Genomic DNA, 20,272 nt, shown 5'->3' with positions numbered 1-20,272 from the left:
ACTGCAGCAAATGGAAAAAGGGAAAACGCTCTACAATTCATTCTATGAGGCTGCAAAACTGAATACCAAAACCTCACAAGGACACTGTAAGAATAAATCATTTCAGGCCAGTTAACTCATCAACAGAAATACAAAATTTCCAAACCAAATATTATCAACATGAATTCAGAAAACATAAAAAAGATATAACATGATCAATTTGGGGTTTATTCCAGACATGCAAGATTGACTTAATATTTTAAAAACCCAACTCATTAAATTAACATTAGTAAGAGAATAAAAATCATATTATATCAAAAAATGCAGAAAATATACTTCTTAAAATGTACTGTCCATTCAGAATAACAAGCAAATCAGGAATAGAAGGGAGCTTCCTTAACTTGATAAAGTATCTATATAAAAACACAGCAAACATCACACTCATGGTGAAATGATGACCACATTCCCTTTGAAATCCAGAACAAGACAAAGTTCCCTGTTACCCTATTACTACTTCTATTCAATATTATACTAAAGGTCTTAGCTAGCACCGTAAGGAAAGGGGGTGGGGGAGATGTAAGAATTGGAAAGGAAATAACAAAACTCTCGTTATTTGCAGGTTATATGACTACCTACATAGAAAGCAAAAAAAAATCCTAATAGGTAAATTATATAAATTAATAAAAGATTTCTGCAAAATCAATTGCATGTTATATACCATCAATAGTTAGAAACAGCAATTTTTAAAAGTTACCATTTTATAATACATAAAAACATAAAGAAATAAAATCAGACAGTATGTGCTTTCTGATGGAAAGACCACACCACTACCTAAAAAGTAGTTGGCCCCAAAACTTTGAATCCAAATCTAATCAAAGCTCCAGGTTTAACCACCAGTTCACAGAAAATACAGAAGACAGAGGAACAGGCTGCACTATAACCACAGCGATGCAATAAGCTACAGGAAAAACAACCTAGTTTCTTCAAAAAGGACTGCAAGAAAAACAAGATTGGAAACAGACCTATACGTTAAAAGAGGCTTACAAGGCATATCAACCAACTGCAATGTGTAGATTTTACTTAGATCCTGACTTTAAAAAGACAAAGTATAAAAATAAATTATCATCTTTATGAAACTATTGGAAATTTGGATATTAAACAAATATTTGATATTAAGGAATTATGGTCAACCTTTAGAGAAAATAATGCGTGGTTGCTAGAGTTGGGTGATGAGTACAAGAGATTTCATTCCAGGCGCCGCTAATTTTTTTCTGTGAAGAGCCAGAGAGAAAATATTTTAGGCTTGCTGGCTATACAGTCTCCATTGCAATCACTCAACTCTGCCACTGAGGTAGGAAGTCAGCCATGGACAATTTGTTAACAAATAGTTGTGCCTGTGCTCTGATAAAACTTTATTTACTAAACCAGCTGAGGTGACCAAAGCGTGGGTGATAACTTGCCAACTCCTGCTTAAAATTCAATCTACTTTTACATATATTTGAAATTTTCCATAACAAAATATTATATATAGATACCGTATTTAGGAATAAATCTGAAAAAGATATGCAAGACTTTTATATGCAAGAACGTATAAAACTTTATTGAAAAACAATAAAGATGATCAAAATAAATGGAGGAATATACTGTGTTCATGGATTGGAAGACTCAATATTGTAAAAATGTTAGTTCTGCTTAAAATGATTTACAGGTACAGTATATTTCCCATTAAGATCTCAACAGGTTTTTTCAAGTATGGAAATTGACAAGCTGATTGTAATATTTATGTGAAGGAGGAAAAAAAGTAAGAGTAAAGATGCTCCTGAAAATAACAAAATTGGGAGACTTTTCTTGCTAGATATCAAGAAGTATTAATAATCATTATAATTAATTATAATTATATATTATAATTAATTTATTATTAATTATAATTAATATAAAATATATGCATAAGGAAAGAAATTTTAAACAAGATGAGCATAGGGAGAACAAAACCAGTCCCACATATATGAAGACTTGATTTGTGACAGGGCTGGCATTGCATATAACTGGAGAAGGACAGAATTTTCAGTAAATGGTGTTGAAACAATTGGGTATCCATATAAAAAAGTGATATACCCCATATCACTCACAAAATCAATTCCAGGCAAATTATAGACCTAAGTGTGAAAGGAAACACAACACTACATAGAAGAACATCTTCATGACCTTGAGATAGGAAAGAGATTCCTTAAAAAGATTATACCTATTAGGATACATATAAATTAGGATACATTAAACTTAAGAATTTCTCCAGCAATTCTACCTCTTTTTAATTCCAATTCAATTCAACTTCCACTTCTGGCTATAGACACAAAAGAACTGAAAGCAGGGACTTGGATATTTGTATACCAATGTTCACAGCAGCATTATTTACAATAGCTAAAAGGTTGGAAATAACCTAAATGTCCATTAACAGATGAATGGATAAACAATATGTGGTAAAGGCATACAATGGAATATTATTCAGCCTTAAAAAGGAATGAAATTCTGACGCATGCTACAACATGAACCTTGGAGACATTATGCTAATAAGTCAGTCACAAAAGGACAAATATTGTACAATTTCAATTATATGAGGTACCAAGAATAGTCAAATTCATAGAAACAGAAAGTAGAATAGTGGTTATCAAAGGCTGGGGGAAGGGGAGAATGGGGAGTTATTGCTTAATGGGTACAGAATTTCAATTTGGGAAGATGAAAAAGTTCTGGAGATGGATGGTGGTGATGACTGCACAACAACGTGAATGTACTTAATGTCACTGAACTGTACACTTAAACATGGTTTAAAAGGTATATTTTATGTGATGTATATTTTACCACAATAAAACAATTTTTAATAATTAAGAATTTCTACCCATCAACAGACACCATAAGGAAAGCAAAATATGAACCACACTTTGGGAGAATATATTTGCAAAACATATAGCTGACAACGGAAGAGTATCTAGAATACATAACGAACTCCTACAGATCAGTAAGGAAAAGTTAAAACCAAAAATTTTTTTTGGCAAGACTTAACCAGAAATGACCAGAATGCATGCAAAGATTCTTCTTAGTAATAGGGATATGAAAATTAAAACAACATTGAGACACCATAGCGTATCCCTATTTTGGCAAAAATTGAAGTCTGATAATATCAAGTGTTTGTAAAGATGTGGAGCTACTGGAATTTTGCACTGCTGGTGGGAGTACAAACTATTTTCAGCCATTTTAGAAAACATCTGGCACTGTTTAAGTTGAATATGTGTATACCCTATAACCCAGCAATTCCACTCCCAGGAATATTCCATGGAGCCACTCTTGCCCACATGTACCAAGAAACATACAAAACTGTTCATCATAGCAGCACCATATGTAATAGCAAAAAACTGCAAACAACCCAAATGTCCACGTGGAGTCAAGGAATAAATAAATTGTGGTATATTCGTGCAATAGAATCCTTACTGCCAATACTTAGGATATGTGTGAACTTGGGAAAGTTACTTAACCTCTCTGTGCCTCAGTTTTCTCATCAGTAAAATGGGGATAATACAAGTATCAACCTCATAGTGTTAATGCAAGGATTATTATCATTATTCAAGGCTCTTAGAACAGCGCCTGGGACTCAGCAAGCTCTCTCTATAAACTCTGATGTTGTTAAGTTTCCTTGGCTCCTGCCCCTGAGAGAGTCCCTCCCGGTAACTGACCAGACTTCAGTCTCTCCATTTCCCTTTAAGCAATGTTGTCCTCGATGATCTTTCCCACCTTCCTTCTCCCCTCTTGACCCCACCCCACCTACTGCTCTGCTCTTGCAATGCTCCAAGCTGCTCCCTGTCTCTGTACTTTTGCATGTGCTCTGCGCTCTTCCTAGTATGCCCTTCCTACCTTCTCTGCCTGCTGCACACCCACTTCCTTTGCCCAGATCGAGCTCCCACAACCCCCTCCTGTGCCCTACCCTACCTCCAAGCCCTCCCACACACCCCTCCCTAGGGAAGACTCAATTGCTCTCTGAGTATCCAGAATCTGCTAGGTGTCAATCTGAATCTCAACTCTGGTTACTTGTTTGTCTCCCCACACTGGACTTTGAGATCCTGGAGGAGCACTCCCTGTTTGCTGAACAAATAAAGCCCCATAAAAATCTAAATCCCTTAGCCAGGCCTTTAGCATCCTGGCTCAGTGCACAGAGTGGAACTGAACAGGCCTGGATTCAAATCCTGACTCCACTGCTTACTTACTGCACGACCTTGAGTGAGTCACTTAGCTTCTCGGAATCCCAGTTTTCTTAATCAGCAAAACAAGGGTATTAACACTGACTTTTCATGCTATTGTGAGGATTAAACATGAGATGATGACCTATGTGAAGCTCCTGGTATACAGTAAGCACTTAAAGAGCTATTCTTAGGCTGTCCATCTGCTGGAGACATGCTCCTCCCTCTCACAACTCCTGATGCTTCGTAGCTGCAGACGGGGTACCTGACTGTGGGAGCCGAGGTGGGGTCGGAGGAGCTGTGTGCCTCCCGAGCTGTGACAGGCAGAACAGGGGACACTGCCAGAGCTGCCCTCCCCACGTCCCCGCTATCCCATCCGCTGAGTGGCTCCAGACCTAACTGACCCCCGTGGGGATCAAACAGAGAAGAAAATGGCGCTTCAACCAACTTCCCCACCCCCCCTCTAAGAGTCTCTATCTCACACCAAAAGAATACAACACAGCCAGCCTCTCATACCAGATTCCCAGCAGTTCTGGGGCCCAGCTGATTCCCACATTTCATAGAGGAGGCAACAAGATTCAAAGAAAAGACATCTCTCATCTAAAGTCACTCCGTTGTAAGAAGCAAAGCCTGACCTTGAACCTGTCTATCTGCCCCTAACACGAGCCAAGCTGCCTCCAGGAGAAGGTGCCAGGACCCTCAAAGGGGATGCAGATCAGCTGGGCACTATGCCCATGCTTGCCCACGCCCCACTCAGCCCTGTCCTCAACCACCTGCCCGTCCCTGTCACAGCCCAGCCTCAATTCTTCTCTTTCAGCTGGCACCAGTTGCCGTGGCAACAGGTTGTTTGGGAAGCTGTGGAATGATGGGGCTGTGCCACAGAGTCAACGATGGGGCCTGGAGGAGAGAGCAGCTGTGGGCTGCTTCCAGTCAAGGTGGGCAGGAACCTGGCTCCACCACCAAGCTCAAATACCCCCTCAAAACACTGCAGACCCAGGAATTCCAATTCCGGGCATCTGGCCCAAATAAATAATCTGAAATGGGGAGAAGCCAGATGCACAGGAGTGTTCACCCCAGCAGTCCTTAAAGCAGGACAAAATTGTATACATCAATAACAGGTAACATTTTTTAGTTTCTTCTTGTACCAGGCACTATGCTAAATACTGAACACACATATGTGTCATCTCGTTTGCTCCTCACACCGCCCTATGAGGTAAGTACTTTTAATACCCCCATTTTGCAGATGAGGAAATTATACTCAGAAAGGTGAGGCCGCTTGCCTAGGTCACATTCAGAGAGTGGCAAAGCCAGGACTGAATGCCTGTCTGTCAGCCTCTGAGCTTTGTGCTCTTAACTTACATGACAGTGGTCGGAAATGAGAAGAGGAAGACCCAGCCCATCCTCTGGTCCTGGCAGTGCCTGTAGACCGCTATGAGGCAGGGTTCAGGGAAAGCACAGATTTGCAAAATTGTATGTACCAACTGGGAAACACCTTCGAATACTAAAGCACTTGAAAATTAAAGTGTAAGTCCCAGAACAATGAGGCATGGCATGAACCTACTTATATATAAAAAGGTGCCTTCAATATACAGATGTTCATATATGTATAGAAGTTATAAAAAGGAGACTGGAAGGATGCTAACCATTAACAGCAGACAAAGGGCAATTGGGCCAGGAGGTATTAAACAGGATTTCCTCACTCTGTGTTAACAAATTCATTGTAAAACAATTTTTTTTAATACCTAAAAAATCAAGTTATAAATTGTGACATGGGGCTTCCCTGGTGGCACAGTAGTTAAGAATCTGCCTGCCAATGCAAGGGACATGGCTTCAAGCCCTGGCCCGAGAAGATCCCACATGCTGTGGAGCAACTAAGCCTGTGCACCACAACTACTGATCCCATGTGCCACAACTACTGAAGCCCGCACATATAGAGCCCGTGCTCCGCAATGAGAGAAGCCACGAAAATGAGAAGCCTGTGCACCACAATGAAGAGTAGCCCCTGCTCACCACAACTAGAGAAAGCCCACGCACAGCAACGGAGACCCAACACAGCCAAAAATAAAAACAAATAAATTAATTAATTTAAAAAAATAAATTGTGACATGCATGATCCCCTTTCTAGGCAAAGAAAAGACTTATATGCATAGGAAAAAAATGGAAGAAAGGACATATATCAAAATGTCAACAGGATGGAACAGGATAGAAAGCCCAGAGATAAACCCACACACATATGGTCACCTTATTTTATTTTTTTAATATTTATTTATTTATCTGGCTGTGCTGGGTCTTAGTTGCAGCGCTCGGAATCTTTGTTTCTGTGTGTAAGATCTTTTTGCAGCACGTGGGATTTTTAGTTGTGGCATGCAAACTCTCAGTTGCAGCACGTGGGATCTAGTCCCCTGACCAGGGATCGAACCCGGGCCCCCTGCATTGTGAGCACGGAGGCTTAGCCACTGGACCACCAGGGAAGTCCCAGGTCACCTTATTTTTGATAAAGGAGTCAAGAATATACAATGGAGAAAAGACAGCCTCTTCAATAAGTGGTGCTGGGAAAACTGGACAGCTACATGTAAAAGAATGAAATTAGAACACTCCCTAACACCATACACAAAAATAAACTCAAAATGGATTAAAGACCTCAATGTAAGGCCAGACACTACAAAACTCTTAGAGGAAAACACAGGCAGAACACTCCATGACATAAATCACAGCAAGACCCTTTTTGACCCAACTCCTAGAGAAATAGAGATAAAAACAAATATAAACAAATGGGACCTAATGAAATTTAAAAGCTTCTGCACAGCAAAGGAAAACATAAACAAGACGAAAAGACAACCCTCAGAATGGGAGAAAATATTTGCAAATGAAGCAACTGACAAAGGATTAATCTCAAAATTTACAAGCAGCTCATGCAGCTCAATATCTAAAAAACAAACAGCCCAGTCCAAAAATGGGCAGAAGACCTAAATAGACATTTCTCCAAAGAAGAAATACAGATTGCCAATAAACACATGAAAAGATGCTCAACAACATTAATCATTAGAGAAATGCAAATCAAAACTACAATGAGATATCATCTCACACCAGTCAGAATGGCCATCATCAAAAAATCTACAAACAGTAAATGCTGGGGAGGGTGTGGAGAAAAGGGAACCCTCTTGCACTGTTGGTAGGAATGTAAATTGATACAGCCACTATGGAAAACAGTATGGAGGTTCCTTAAAAAACTAAAAATAGAACTACCATACGACCCAGCAATCCCACTACTGGGCATATACCCTGAGAAAACCATAATTCAAAAAGAGTCATGTACCACAATGTTCACTGCAGCTCTATTTACAATAGCCAGGTCATGGAAGCAACCTAAGTGTCCATCGACAGATGAATGGATAAAGAAGATGTGACACATATATACAGTGGAATATTACTCAGCCATAAAAAGAAACGAGGGCTTCCCTGGTGGCGCAGTGGTTGAGAGTCCGCCTGCCGATGCAGGGGATACAGGTTTGTGCCCTGGTCTGGGAGGATCCCGCATGCTGCGGGGCGGCTGGGCCCGTGGGCCGTGGCCGCTGAGCCTGCGCGTCCGGAGCCTGTGTTCCGTGGCGGAAGAGGCCACAATGGTGAGAGGCCCGCGTACCGCAAAAAAAGAAACGAAATTGAGTTATTTTTAGTGAGGTGGATGGACCTCGAGGCTGTCATACAGCGTGAAGTAAGTCAGAAAGAGAAAAACAAATACCATATGCTAACATATATATGGAATCTAAAAAAAACGTTCTGAAGAACCTAGGGGCAGGACAGGAATAAAGACACAGACATAGAGAATGGACTTGAATGAGGACACAGGGAGGGGGAAGGATAAGTTGGGACAAAGTGAGAGAGTGGCATGGACATATATACACTACCAAGCGTAAAATAGATAGCTAGTGGGAAGCAGCCGCATAGCACAGGGAGATCAGCTCGGTGCTTTGTGACCACCTAGAGGGGTGGGGTAGGGAGGGTGGGAGGGAGACGCAAGAGGGAGGGGATATGGGGATGTATGTATATGTATAGCTGATTCACTTTCTTATAAAGCAGAAACTAACACACCACTGTAAAGCAATTATACTCCAATAAAGATGTTAAAAAAAAGAATATTAACTGTATCTTATAACTTAACATAGACTAGGTTCTAATAGAATTTTGACATTATTAATAAAACGTGTTGCAATTACAAAAAAAATGTTAACAGGAGATAGCTGTGAATGTTGGCATTATGGGGATTTTTATTTCTTCCTTATATTCTACGATAAACACATATTAGTTTTTTTTATTAAAAATTAATGTTTTTGAGTGATGTTTGCAAAGACGATGTAATAGCACTTCTAATGTAATTATAGTACCAAATAGTGGTAAATCACACAGGCAGCTCATTGGTTCCTATCCCAGTTCTACTAATTTGTTGTTTGGTCTTGACATAGTCACTTTACCTGTCTGAGCCTCAGTGCCCACAACATTAAAACGGGTATACATCATTAGCATCTACCTCGTATGGTTGTTAGGAAGAGGGAAGATAAAGAGCTCGGGAATATACCCAGCTCGTGGTAGGCAGGCCAGCTGCTATTACTGCTGTGATGCTAGCGGGGAATGTGCACAAGCAAGCAGCCCAGCAAGCTCTCCAGACGGACTGCCTGGGTCTGCATCCTGGCTCTGTCATTTACCAGCTGTGGGACCTTGGGCCTATAACCTTACCTCTCTGGGCTTCAGGTGAAGACTAAACCAAAAGCACTTAGCACAGAATACATATTCAATCAATGTGATAAACATTTAACTATGTGACTACTATATATAAAATAGATAACCAACAAGGACCTACTGTATAGCACAGGGAACTAACTATACTCAATATTTTGTAATAACCTATAAGGGGAAAAAATCTGAAAAACAATATATATACATATATATGTGTATATATATATATATCACTGAATTGCTATGCTGTACACTTGAAACTAACATGATATTGTAAATCAAATACTTAAATAAAAATTCAACTATGTGAGAAATATACATCAAACACAGGTAATGCCATCTTCTGCCTTTGGTGTACAAACATGTTAGCTATGATTATTTATAAAATGACCAATATTACTATCAGTAAAAGAACAATGGAAAGGGAAGCAGTGAATACAGGGAACACAGCCAGGCACTGCTTCCCTTGCTGTGTGAGCTTAGAGAAGTTTGATAACTTCTCTGAGCCTCAGTTTCCCCATCTGGAAATACAGGGCTAATGCCTGTCTCATAAGGCTATTATAACACTCAAGGAAAAGCAAATTTAACATAAATGGATTTACCTTGTGCCTCATGCTAGGCACGTTAGTTTACACCATCATCTCATTTAACCCTCAAAACCAGGGATCCTCATCCCCCGGCCACAGACAGGTATTGGTCTGTGGCCTGTTAGGAACCAGGCTGAACAGAAGGCGAACTGCGGCTGAGTGAGCGAAGCTTCATCTGTATTTACAGCCGCTCCCCATTGCTCGCATTACCGCCTGAGTTCCGCCTTCTGTCAGATCAGCGGTGGCATTAGATTCTCATAGGAGCGTGAGCCCTACTGTGAACTGCGCATGCGAGGGATCTAGGTTGCACACTCCTTATGAGACTCTAATGCCTGATGATCTGAGGTGGAGCTGAGGCCGTGATGCTAGCACTGGGGAGCGGCTACAAACACAGATTATCCTTAGCAGAGAGGTTTGACTGCACAGAGACCATAACAAATCAATTTCTTGCAGACTCATATCAAAACCCTATCAGTGAGTGGCAAGTGAAAACAAGCTCAGGGCTCCCACTGATTCTGCATTATGGTGAGTTGTATAATTATTTCATTATATATTACAATGTAATAATAATAGAAATGAAGTGCACAATAAATGTAATGCACTTGAATTATCCCGAAAACATCCCCTGACCCCGGTCCGTGGAAAAATTGTCTTCCATGTAACTGGTCCCTGGTGCCAGAAAGGTTAGGGACTGCTGCTCAAAACAACCCCATTGGGGCTTCCCTGGTGGCACAGTGGTTAAGAATCCGCCTGCCAATGCAGGGGACATGGGTTCCAGCCCTAGTCTGGGAAGATCCCACATGCCACGGAGCAACTAAGCCCGTGCGCCACAACTGCTGAGCCTGCGCTCTAGAGCCCGTGAGCCACAGCTACTGAGCCCCCGTGCTGCAACTAATGAAGCCCACGCGTCTAGAGCCTGTGCTCTGCAACAAGAGAAGCCACCGCAATGAGAAGCCCACTCACCTCAACGAAGGGTAGCCCCCACACCACAGGTAGAGAAAGCCCGCGCGGAGCAACAAAGACCCAATACAGCCAAAAAATAATAATAATAATAAAATAAATTTAGGGCTTCCCTAGTGGCGCAGTGGTTGAGAGTCCACCTGCCGATGCAGGGGACACGGGTTCATGCCCCAGTCCGGGAAGATCCCACATGCTGCGGAGAGGCTGGGCCCGTGAGCCATGGCCGCTGAGCCTGCGCGTCCGGAGCATGTGCTCCACAATGGGAGAGGCCACAACAGTGAGAGGCCCATGTACAGCAAAAGAAAAATAATAATATAAATAAATTTTAAAAAATAAAATAAAGTATAGGATGTGGATGTGTGTAGGTTATATGCAAATACTATGAAAAAAAAAAACCATTAAATTGGAATTAGTATTCCCTTTCTACAGATGAGGAAACAGGTTAAAAACTATTCCAGGGTCACTCAACAAGGAAGTGGGCAGAGATAAGATTTCAATCCAGGACTCACTGACTCCAAAAGATAATGATGCCCTTCCTATCTCAACCTTTCAGACTCAACCTACCAGTTTGGGGCAGTCTCCTGGGCTGGATTCCTCTGCCTGGTCCTGGCTGGAGTCGTCTGGGCATCTGTCAGTGCCCTGGTCCTGGGCATGGGGCACCGGGCTCCTTCTCAACTGTTTAGCACACTTGGATCTTCTCTGCCCCATGCATGGGCCTGAGCTAGCCTTGCTGGCTACAGGCTGCAGGGCAGCAGCGAGTCCCTGTCCTGGCATCCCCCCAGACACTGGCTGAGCCTTGACCTCCAACTCCTCCTGGTTGTGTGAGGTGGCAGGACCATCACCACCGCCAGGCCCCGCGATGTGTCTGGCTTCTTGCTGCTCTGTGGAAGGCTTTCCGGACACTCCCAGGCACGGTACAGGGCTCTGTGGAGGATCCCGGGCAGCTGGATGAAGGGACTCGCCTCCACTGGGCAGTGGGGACCTGACAGGGTCACAGGGGCTGCCTGGCTGGGTCCCGCCCTCTGCAGTGGGCAAATATTCAAACTTCTCAATCCCTGAGGCACAGCTCATCCAACTTCCACCTGAATCTCCAGGCCCACACCCAGTGTCCTTGCAAGAGAGAGGACTGCAAGGGCCTCCCAAGGACTCCACGTCAGCACCTTGGGGGGAGTCTCCCACAGACTGGGGCTTGTCCCCACCAGGGCTCTGACCAAGCCACAAGAAGTCATCAGCTCCCTCATCCTCTGAGGGGGCCTCAGACCTCCTGCTTTTCTGTCTTGTTCCCACGGACCCACTACAAAGATTCCTGGGCCAGCTTCCAGCTAAGATGTTGTGCATTGTAACCTGGAGCCTCTTGGAGGCCTGAGCCCTCCTGTGGGCAGGCACTGTGGGCAGTTGGATGTGGAGCCTGGGGCCGGGCACCGAATCCTGGCTCTCTCCCATAGCTTGCAGCCCCAGGACCACCAGGTGGGCCTTGGCCTCCAGGCTAGTCCCAGGAGCACCCACTACCTGGGAGCTGGCACCTTGCTGAGCCTCTTCCCTGAGGACCCTCTTCCTGCTGCCCACCCAAACTGGGGCCCCAGAGCTCCCTCCTGGCAGGTCTGGTGCCAGGCCTACCATGGAGCTGGTTTCTTCCATATCCTCCTGGAAAAGCCCACAGCTGTTGTGGAGACTGAGAACGGGGTCCTCTGTGCTGGAACCCTCTGCAGCTGCCTCCTGAGACATGTCTGCCCACCGACAGGGGCCCAAAGAAGAAGGCAGGCCCTGTGAGGAGACAGAAAGGGACTTCATCACGGAGGGTCTGACCCGCCAGCCCACTCAGGACACCAGGCCAGTGGGAACCTGGGAGGCTGCCTCCCTTACAGGTGGCACCTCCAGGTACCACTGATGTAAGCACCCCAGGTGAGGGAGGGGAGGCCTGTCTCCAAGCAGGGTTGAGCTACGGCCATTAAGGTCTTCCCCTCTCTGGGAGTTCACACTTTTGCTTAAATGGGCCATAATAACAGCAGTTATCATTTACTAATTAGTTACTTCTGTGCATTATTTCATTTCATGCTGGCAGCCACAGGTGAGGAAAGTGAAATTCAGTGACTCGCCCAAGGACACGCGCAGATAAGAAGTGGAAGAGCCGGGATTCTCTCCCCAACAGAAAGCCCAGCCCTTAAACCACTCTGAACCAAGCAGACACGTAATGACGTTAATTCCCATAATTCCTGACCAACCCCGCCTCACATCGGGCCGGGTCTGACAGACACTCCAGTCAGGTTCCCAGGCCTGACCCGGCAGTCCCCCACCGACCTACGCGCTCTCACCTGGGGTCTCTGGGTTCCACCTCTCGGGGTTCCACCCCCAACTGTAAAGGGCCTGAGAACACGTGAGGCGTGCAGCCCTGAGGGAGGGATAGGGGCGGAGTCTGTTGGTACGCAAAGGGCGGTACCCCAGGCGTGCTGGCGTCCGTATCCGGCAGAGAACGCTCTCCCCCACCAAGGGCTTCCCGGAGGAGGTGCCTGGTGACAAAGGACCTTGAATGCCTACCTGCCTGCCTGCTTGCCTGCCTGCCTGAGAGTTTAAACTTGTTCATAAGGCGATGGGGAGTTACTGAAACCTGAACCTGAACCTCTAGAGGAGTGTCTGAATCAGATCTAGTGCCTGAACCTCTAGAGGAGTGTCAGAATCAGATCTAGATTTTTGCTCAATTATTTATTTTAATTATTGTTATCTCAAATATAATTCATATAGATGAGAATGCACACCTGATGCGATGCCCAACAGAGAGATTATAAATAAAAAGCTAAAAATGTCGTCTCACTCCCCAACTCTTGGGAGCAACCTTCCTTCCTTCCTTCCTTCCTTCCTTCCTTCCTTTCTTTCTCTTTCTTTCTTTCTCTCTTTTTAAAAAATTCATATAACTATGAATAATATACTCGTGCCTCTATTACTTGGTTTATTAAAGTTAACAGTATCTATTGACTACCTGCTGTGTGATTTCATTAATCAACCTTTCCCCCTTTCTCCTCCCAGTTTTTTTTTTATATTCATCTTCTTTTTTTCATTCCATTGGTTGCTGTTACAGTCTTCTCTCTGTATGGGGGATTCGGTTCCCCAGCCCCCAGGCGCACCAAAATTCCCGAATGCTCAAGTCACTTATATCAAATGGCACAGCATTTGTATATAACGCATGTAGCTCTTCCCAAATACTTTGTCATCTCTAGATTATTTATAATACCTCATGTAAATGCTGTGTAAATATTTTGCATGTGCCCAGCAAATTCAAGTTTTGCTTTTGGGGACTTTCTTGAAAAATTTTTAAAAATATTTTCCATCTGAGGTTGGTTGAATCCAGATCTGGAACCAGAACATATGGAGGGTCAACTGTATCCGTTTAAATAATAGTCTTAAATGTCTGTTTCTTCTTTAGATTGTATCTCTTGACTCTCCCGTGTGAAATGAATAATTTCCCTTGATTTCCCCTCCCCCCTTCTGCCTTCCTCCATCAACTCAACCTTAACTTTTGCTTTAAGGTTGTTAGCATGTACATTCTCTCTTGTAAACATAATTCAGTTTGCCATACTTTGCCTGTATGTATTTCTTAACATTGAAAACCAAATGACATTTATAACATTATGACTATGTAAATACTTTCATTTCAGAACCAGGGATTTGATAGACCTCACTGAGAGGGAGATGGAATTCCCCAGCACTGAACCTGTGACATGTGAGGCTGAGAAGCTTCCAGGTCAATGAATTACTACACCCAGTTAGAATGAATACATTTAGGTATATGTAGATTAACATGGATGTATCTCAAAGACATAATGTTGAATTAAAAAAGCAAATGTTAGTGAGGGAAACTGAGTGCTGGGTATATGGAAACTCTCTATACTAATCTTCAATATTTTTCTTTAAATCTAAAACTCTTCTAGAAAATAAATTTTAATTAAAAAAAAAAAAAGGAAGTTGTAGCGTGATCCATATTGAAAACTCTCACGATATGGCTGCTAGGGTCACAAATGAGGTAAGAGTTGAGATTGATGTCACCAATGACCACAATTACTGCTCTAAAGAAAAAAATTTGGGGAGTGAGATGACCTCCCACTATGGAATGTCCTGGCCATGATAGCAGAGACGTGGACCAGGACCCCTAAGACCAAGTGGACTGTTATTCTGGTCCATTCAGATAATGGATGTCTCCCACCACTGGGCAAAGAAAGGGGGAATGAAGGTACCACGTGGCATAGAGGATAAAAGGACAATGATGGCTAATACAAATAGTGCTACTTCAAGCCAGGGACTGGTCTAAATCCTTAACCTATATTAATCCTATGTTTATCTCTTTTAATTTACCTATATTAATTCTTACACCAAGTCTAAGAGGTAAATACTGTTATTATCCCTATTTCATTTTTTTAAATGTATTTATTTTATTTTTGTCTGCGTTGGGTCTTTGTTGCTGCGCACGGGCTTTCTCTAGTTGCAGCGAGCGGTGGCTACTCTTCGTTGTGGTGCGCGGGCTTCTCATTGCGGTGGCTTCTCTTGTTGCGGAGCACGGGCTCTAGGCGCGCGGGCTTCAGTAGTTGTGGCTCGCGGGTTCTAGAGCGCAGGCTCAGTAGTGGCGCATGGGCTTAGTTGCTCCGCGGCATGTGGGATCTTCCCGGACCAGGGCTCGAACCCGTGTCCCCTGCATTGGCAGGCGGATTCGTAACCACTGCACCACCAGGTAAGTCCCTAGGTTTTCTACTCCTTATAACATTTGGTGAAATTCATTGGAAAATTATATGGTGCCATTTGGTGAATGAGACATTTTACTACTATGTTGATTTATTAAATGACTATTGGTTTGTTCAGTTCTATTTGTTTTTGAAACAATTTTAGCAATTTATATTTTCCTAAAATTTGTCCATTTTTTCAAGGTTTTCAAATGTAATGGCACAAAGTTGTCCATAGTATTCCATGATTCAAAAGATCTCTGTTGTATCAGAGTTATATTCCCCTTTTCATTCCTAATAATGTTTATTTGGGCTTGTTCTCTTTCTCTCTTTCCTGATCAGTTTTTCTAGGGTGTTTTTCAAAGAATTAGACTTTTGTTTTGTTTGTTATCTGTTTTTTTTGTTGTTGTTGTCATTATATATATACATATATATATGTATGTGTGTGTATATATATATATATATATATATATATGCCGCACCACACAGCTTGTGGGATCTTAGTTCCCCAACCAGGGATTGAACCTGGGCCCCAGCAGTGAAAGTGCCGAGTCCTAACCACTGGACCGCCAGGGAATTTCCATTGTCATTATATTTTCTACTTCCTTATCTTCTGCTCTTTCTTTCATTACTCGATTTCTTCAACTTCCTTTGGTTTACTATTGTTCTTTTAATTCCTTCTTAACCTGAACCTTCAGCTCATTTTAAAAACTATTTTTATTCATAATTAATTCATTTAATGCTATACATTCTTCTCTAAGTACTTCTTTAGCTGCATCCTACAAGCCCTCATAGGTAATGGTGATGCTTTTATCATCATTCAGCTATAAGTATTTTATAATTTGTTATAATTTACTCTCTTATTCATGGATAATTTAGAAGTTTATGTGTGCATTTAGGGTTCAAATAAATGAAAAAATTAAAGCTACCTGTTATTATTGAAAATAAATGTAATTTTACTATATTGTGATGAGATAAAACGGTATATAATGTTGACTTTGAGAAATGTTTAAGATTTCCTTTGTGAGCCGTTAATATTTGTTGTGTGCTTCAACTACTGAGCCCGAGTGTCACAACTACTGAAGTCCACACTCCTAGAGCCTGTGCTCCGAAGCAAGAGAAGCCACCGCAATGAGAAGCCCGCACACCTAAACAAAGGCCCAACGCAACCAAAAATAAACAAATAAATAAAAATAAAATAAAATAAATTTTAAAAATATTTGTGTGCTTGAAATAATGTAAATTCTCAGTTTAATGGTGTAAGCTTTTCTTGCCTCTTTATATATTAAAGGTTTATAACCACATTTTCAAATCCATAGTAATCTATAGTAATCTGAATCTGTAGAAATCAGCATTCAGTGCACAAAACAGAAACCACTCCAGGTATTTTAAGCAAAATGAGCATTAAGTTTTTACAGAGTCATTGGAAGGGCTGTAGGAGTGCACTTGAGGTTGGGTCTCTGCGATGCTATCTATCGCTAGAACCACGTTTATGATACACTGTTGTAACAAGCCAAAGAGTGGGACACCAGCACTGCCAACACAGACACTGCTTCCTAACATTCACAAAACCAGAGGCCAGTCATTGACACAGAAAAACTCGATGGCTCTAGGATTGTGCTTGTAAGCAATAACAGCCCAAGGAAAAGGACAATGATCTCTGCCTCTCATCCACCTTCTAGATCTTGCACTGTGGCACCAGGTGGTGGAAACTAATCCACATCTGGGACACTAGCTGTCAGAGACTCTGGGAAACAGTTTTTAGCTTTCCATCCTCTGCACACTAGGGTGTGGGAATAGATGCCGAGTGAGTCCTTCCACATTTTCCTTTATAATATATTAATTTTTCATCTACTTGATCTATCAATTTCTGAGAGGTGTGTTTTTAAATCTCACACCATTATTGTGGACTTGTCAATTTCTCCCTTTACTTCAGTACGTTCCTGCTGTATATACCTCAAAACACTTTTTAAAGTGCATACAAATTCATAAATAATTTTAAATCTTTTTAGTACATTATAACTTTCATCAGTGCCAAATGTACTTTCTTCTTATTAATGTTATTTTGCTTTAATTCAGTTTTTCTGATATTAATATGAATACATTTCTGCCTTTCAGTCAGTATTTACCTGGTGTAATTTTTCTATTATTTTCAACCTTTACGTTTAGTTTTGCTTTTCACTATTCGTCTTGTAAACGGCATATAGTTAGGCTTTAGAAATCCAATCAGAGCCTCTTGTCTCCCATTAGTGTGTTTTACCTATTCACATGATTGGGACGACTGATATACTTGGTCTTATTTCTACCATTGCTCTTTATGCTTTCTTATCACGAATTCTCTGTTTTCTTTTTATTCCTTTTGCCTTCTTTAGGACTTGTCAAATTATACTTACCCCCTTTATTTTCCTCCACCAGATTGGAAATTATATTTTCCTATTTCTAATCTTTAACAGTTACCCTTAAATTTATAACATATGAACTTTCATTTATATTTATCCAAGAAAGTCTACATTGACATTTTTGTTCTTCTCCCGAGTAAGACAATTTCCTTTAACATGATTTCACCCCTCCTAAAACATCTCCATTTCTTTGCTATTTTAATTTCACCCTTTTTTCCCTTTCTTTTAAGACGTATAAAATTATTCTTTAACTTTTTTACAGTCAATACTTACTTCAATTTATCACCAGGATTTACTATTTTTTTTTCCCCTCTCAGATGCTTCTTGCATTGAACCCATAGAAGTGAAACTAGAGATGGAGTAACCACATGGGAGGATGCAGACAGGATGCAGGCGTCAGATGGTTTCTTTAGAAAATATCTATTGAACATTTGCTATGGGTCAGGACTTTCTGTATATTATCTCATTTAATATTCTCATCAGCACTATAAGGCATCATTATTCACTTTTTACAGAAGAGGAAAGCTGAGGTTCAAGTAGGTGAAGTAACTTCCCTAGGATCATGCACGATCTGAAGAGAAGTAGAGCTGGTAGTTCAACCTCAAGTCCAACGCCAAGGAAAGAGTATTTTGGTTTCCGTGAGGTTTTTTTTCCCCCTGCTAATAAGTCATTTCTCTTGGAATAATTTTAGGCTCCCAGAAAAGTTACAAACATAATATAATACATAATTAGTTTTATCATAGTCATTGGGTATATAGTACAGATTCTCATCACTGGTCCATCCATACAAGGCCTCCCTTAAATTGCTTATGAATTTATGTATTTATTTTAATAATATAAAACAATCCATGGAGCCACTGCCCAATATGAAAAATAAAACACTGATAAGAACTTGCATCTACAATCTGGTCCTCCACACTTCAATCTACCCAAAGTGAATTTGAATCCTGTGTTCAGTGTTTTCCTGATTTGTTTTTTATGTAGTTTTATCAAATCTATATCTATTTCCCAAAAGTTTTTTTTTCTAGTATTCAATTTTTATAAAAAGGGTACCAGTTGAGTGTGATATTTGGCGATATACTTTTATTTTAATTAACTTATTTATTTATTTTTGGCTGGGTTGGGTCTTCGTTGCCATGCGCGGGCTTTCTCTAGTTGCGGTGAGTAAGGGCTGTTCTTCGTTGTGGTGCTCGGGCTTCTCAATGTGGTGGCTTCTCTTTGTTGTGGAGCATGGGCTCTAGGCGCATGGGCTTCAGTAGTTGTGGCATGCAGGCTCAGTAGTTGTGGCTCTTGGGCTCTAGAGCTCAGGCTCAGTAGTTGTGGCGCACGGGCTTAGTTGCTCCGTGGCATGTGGGATCTTCCCTGACCAGGGTCCTGCATTCGCAGGCAGATTCTTAACCACTGTGTCACCAAGGAAGTCCCCCTGGTGATATACTTTTTTTTTTTTTTTTTTGCGGTACGCAGGCCTCTCACTGCTGTGGCCTCTCCCGTTGCGGAGCACAGGCTCCGGATGCGCAGGCTCAGCGGCCATGGCTCACAGGCCCAGCCGTCCTGTGGCATGTGGGATCCTCCCGGACTGGGGCACAAACCCGTGTCCCCTGCATCGGCAGGCGGACTCTCAACCACTGCGCCACCAGGGAAGCCCTGGTGATATACTTTTATCACTCAAAATTATGTTGCTAAATTCCATGCAGACTGTTGCACTTAACCTTACTGCATTCATTTTGACTGCTGTATAATACTCCATTGTATGTTATTCGAGAATTTCTGTGTCTGTTCTCCTGCCAGTGCTTTTGTGCCAACAGGAACATTCTTGTATCTCCTGATGTACCTGGTAAGATTCTCTCTTGAATATGGAGCTGGGAGTGGAATTGCTGGGTCACAGTTGGCTTAGTTTGGGTCCCCTAAAGCAGAGCCTGAGACAAAAGGGATGCTGATAATTTATTTGAGGAGTCATGCCAGGAAGCAGGAGAGAGTGAGACAGGGAAGGAGGAAAATACAACATAAGGGAGAAATATTGAGGTGACTGCCGGGGGCTGGTTCCCAGAATCGTGGGCCTGAAGGATGGACAGCAGGGGCATTTATCTGCAGGCTCCTGACCCCATTGATCAAGGGATGCCCCCGGGATGCTAACTTCCCTACGTTTCTAGGCTGTGCTTGTGCATGGGCTGAGTGCTGCCACCCCCAGCCACCCAGTGGAGAAAACCCTGGGCAGAAAACAGAAAAATGTGTACCTATGCTGTGTGGGGAGCTGTCAGCACACATGAGTCCTGAGCTGGGCGGAGGGGGTTTACAGCTGTGGCTTAAAGGTGAACTAAGGGGATGTGACACTGGCACCAGAGGCGACTACTAGATAGGATGGGTGAATGTTGGAGTTTACACCCTAATGCCCGACTGTGTTCCTAAGTAGTTGTGCCAACTTACACTCCCACCACCAACGTGGGAGAAACCCAATGACTCTGCATCCTAACAGTGCCGTTTTCTCGCTTCTTAATGACCACTTTCTTTTTCTTTTTATTTTATTTTATTTTATTGACGTATTGTTGATTTGCAATGTTGTGTTTATTTCTGCTGTACAGCAAAGTGACTCAGTTATACATATATATACATTCTTTTTCATATTCTTTTCCATTATATTTTATCATGGGATATTGGATATAGTTCCCTGTGCTATACAGTAGAAC

General features: G+C 42.1%; 1 protein-coding gene across 1 annotated transcript in view; it reads right to left on the bottom strand.

Annotated features, from left to right (window-relative positions):
* SPOCD1 (SPOC domain containing 1) overlaps positions 1-12,233 on the bottom strand; it is a 29,353-nt gene extending 17,120 nt beyond the window's left edge. Inside the window, exons 1-2 of the mRNA XM_027109325.1 lie at positions 12,101-12,233; positions 11,048-11,407 (exon numbers count right to left, since the gene is read on the bottom strand). Coding sequence (XP_026965126.1) covers positions 11,048-11,407; positions 12,101-12,208 — 468 coding nt within the window. The 5' untranslated portion in view covers positions 12,209-12,233. The remainder of the gene's footprint in view (positions 1-11,047; positions 11,408-12,100) is intronic.
* Between the last annotated feature and the right edge of the window lie 8,039 nt (positions 12,234-20,272).

Source organism: Aethalodelphis obliquidens, unplaced genomic scaffold (genome assembly GCF_003676395.1).
Source record: "Aethalodelphis obliquidens isolate GAN/ISIS:26980383/991018 unplaced genomic scaffold, ASM367639v1 scaffold9, whole genome shotgun sequence".
Classification (NCBI taxonomy): Eukaryota; Metazoa; Chordata; class Mammalia; order Artiodactyla; family Delphinidae; genus Aethalodelphis; species Aethalodelphis obliquidens.
Note: the sequence above shows the minus strand (reverse complement) of the source record. Positions and strands in the feature narration are given on the sequence as shown.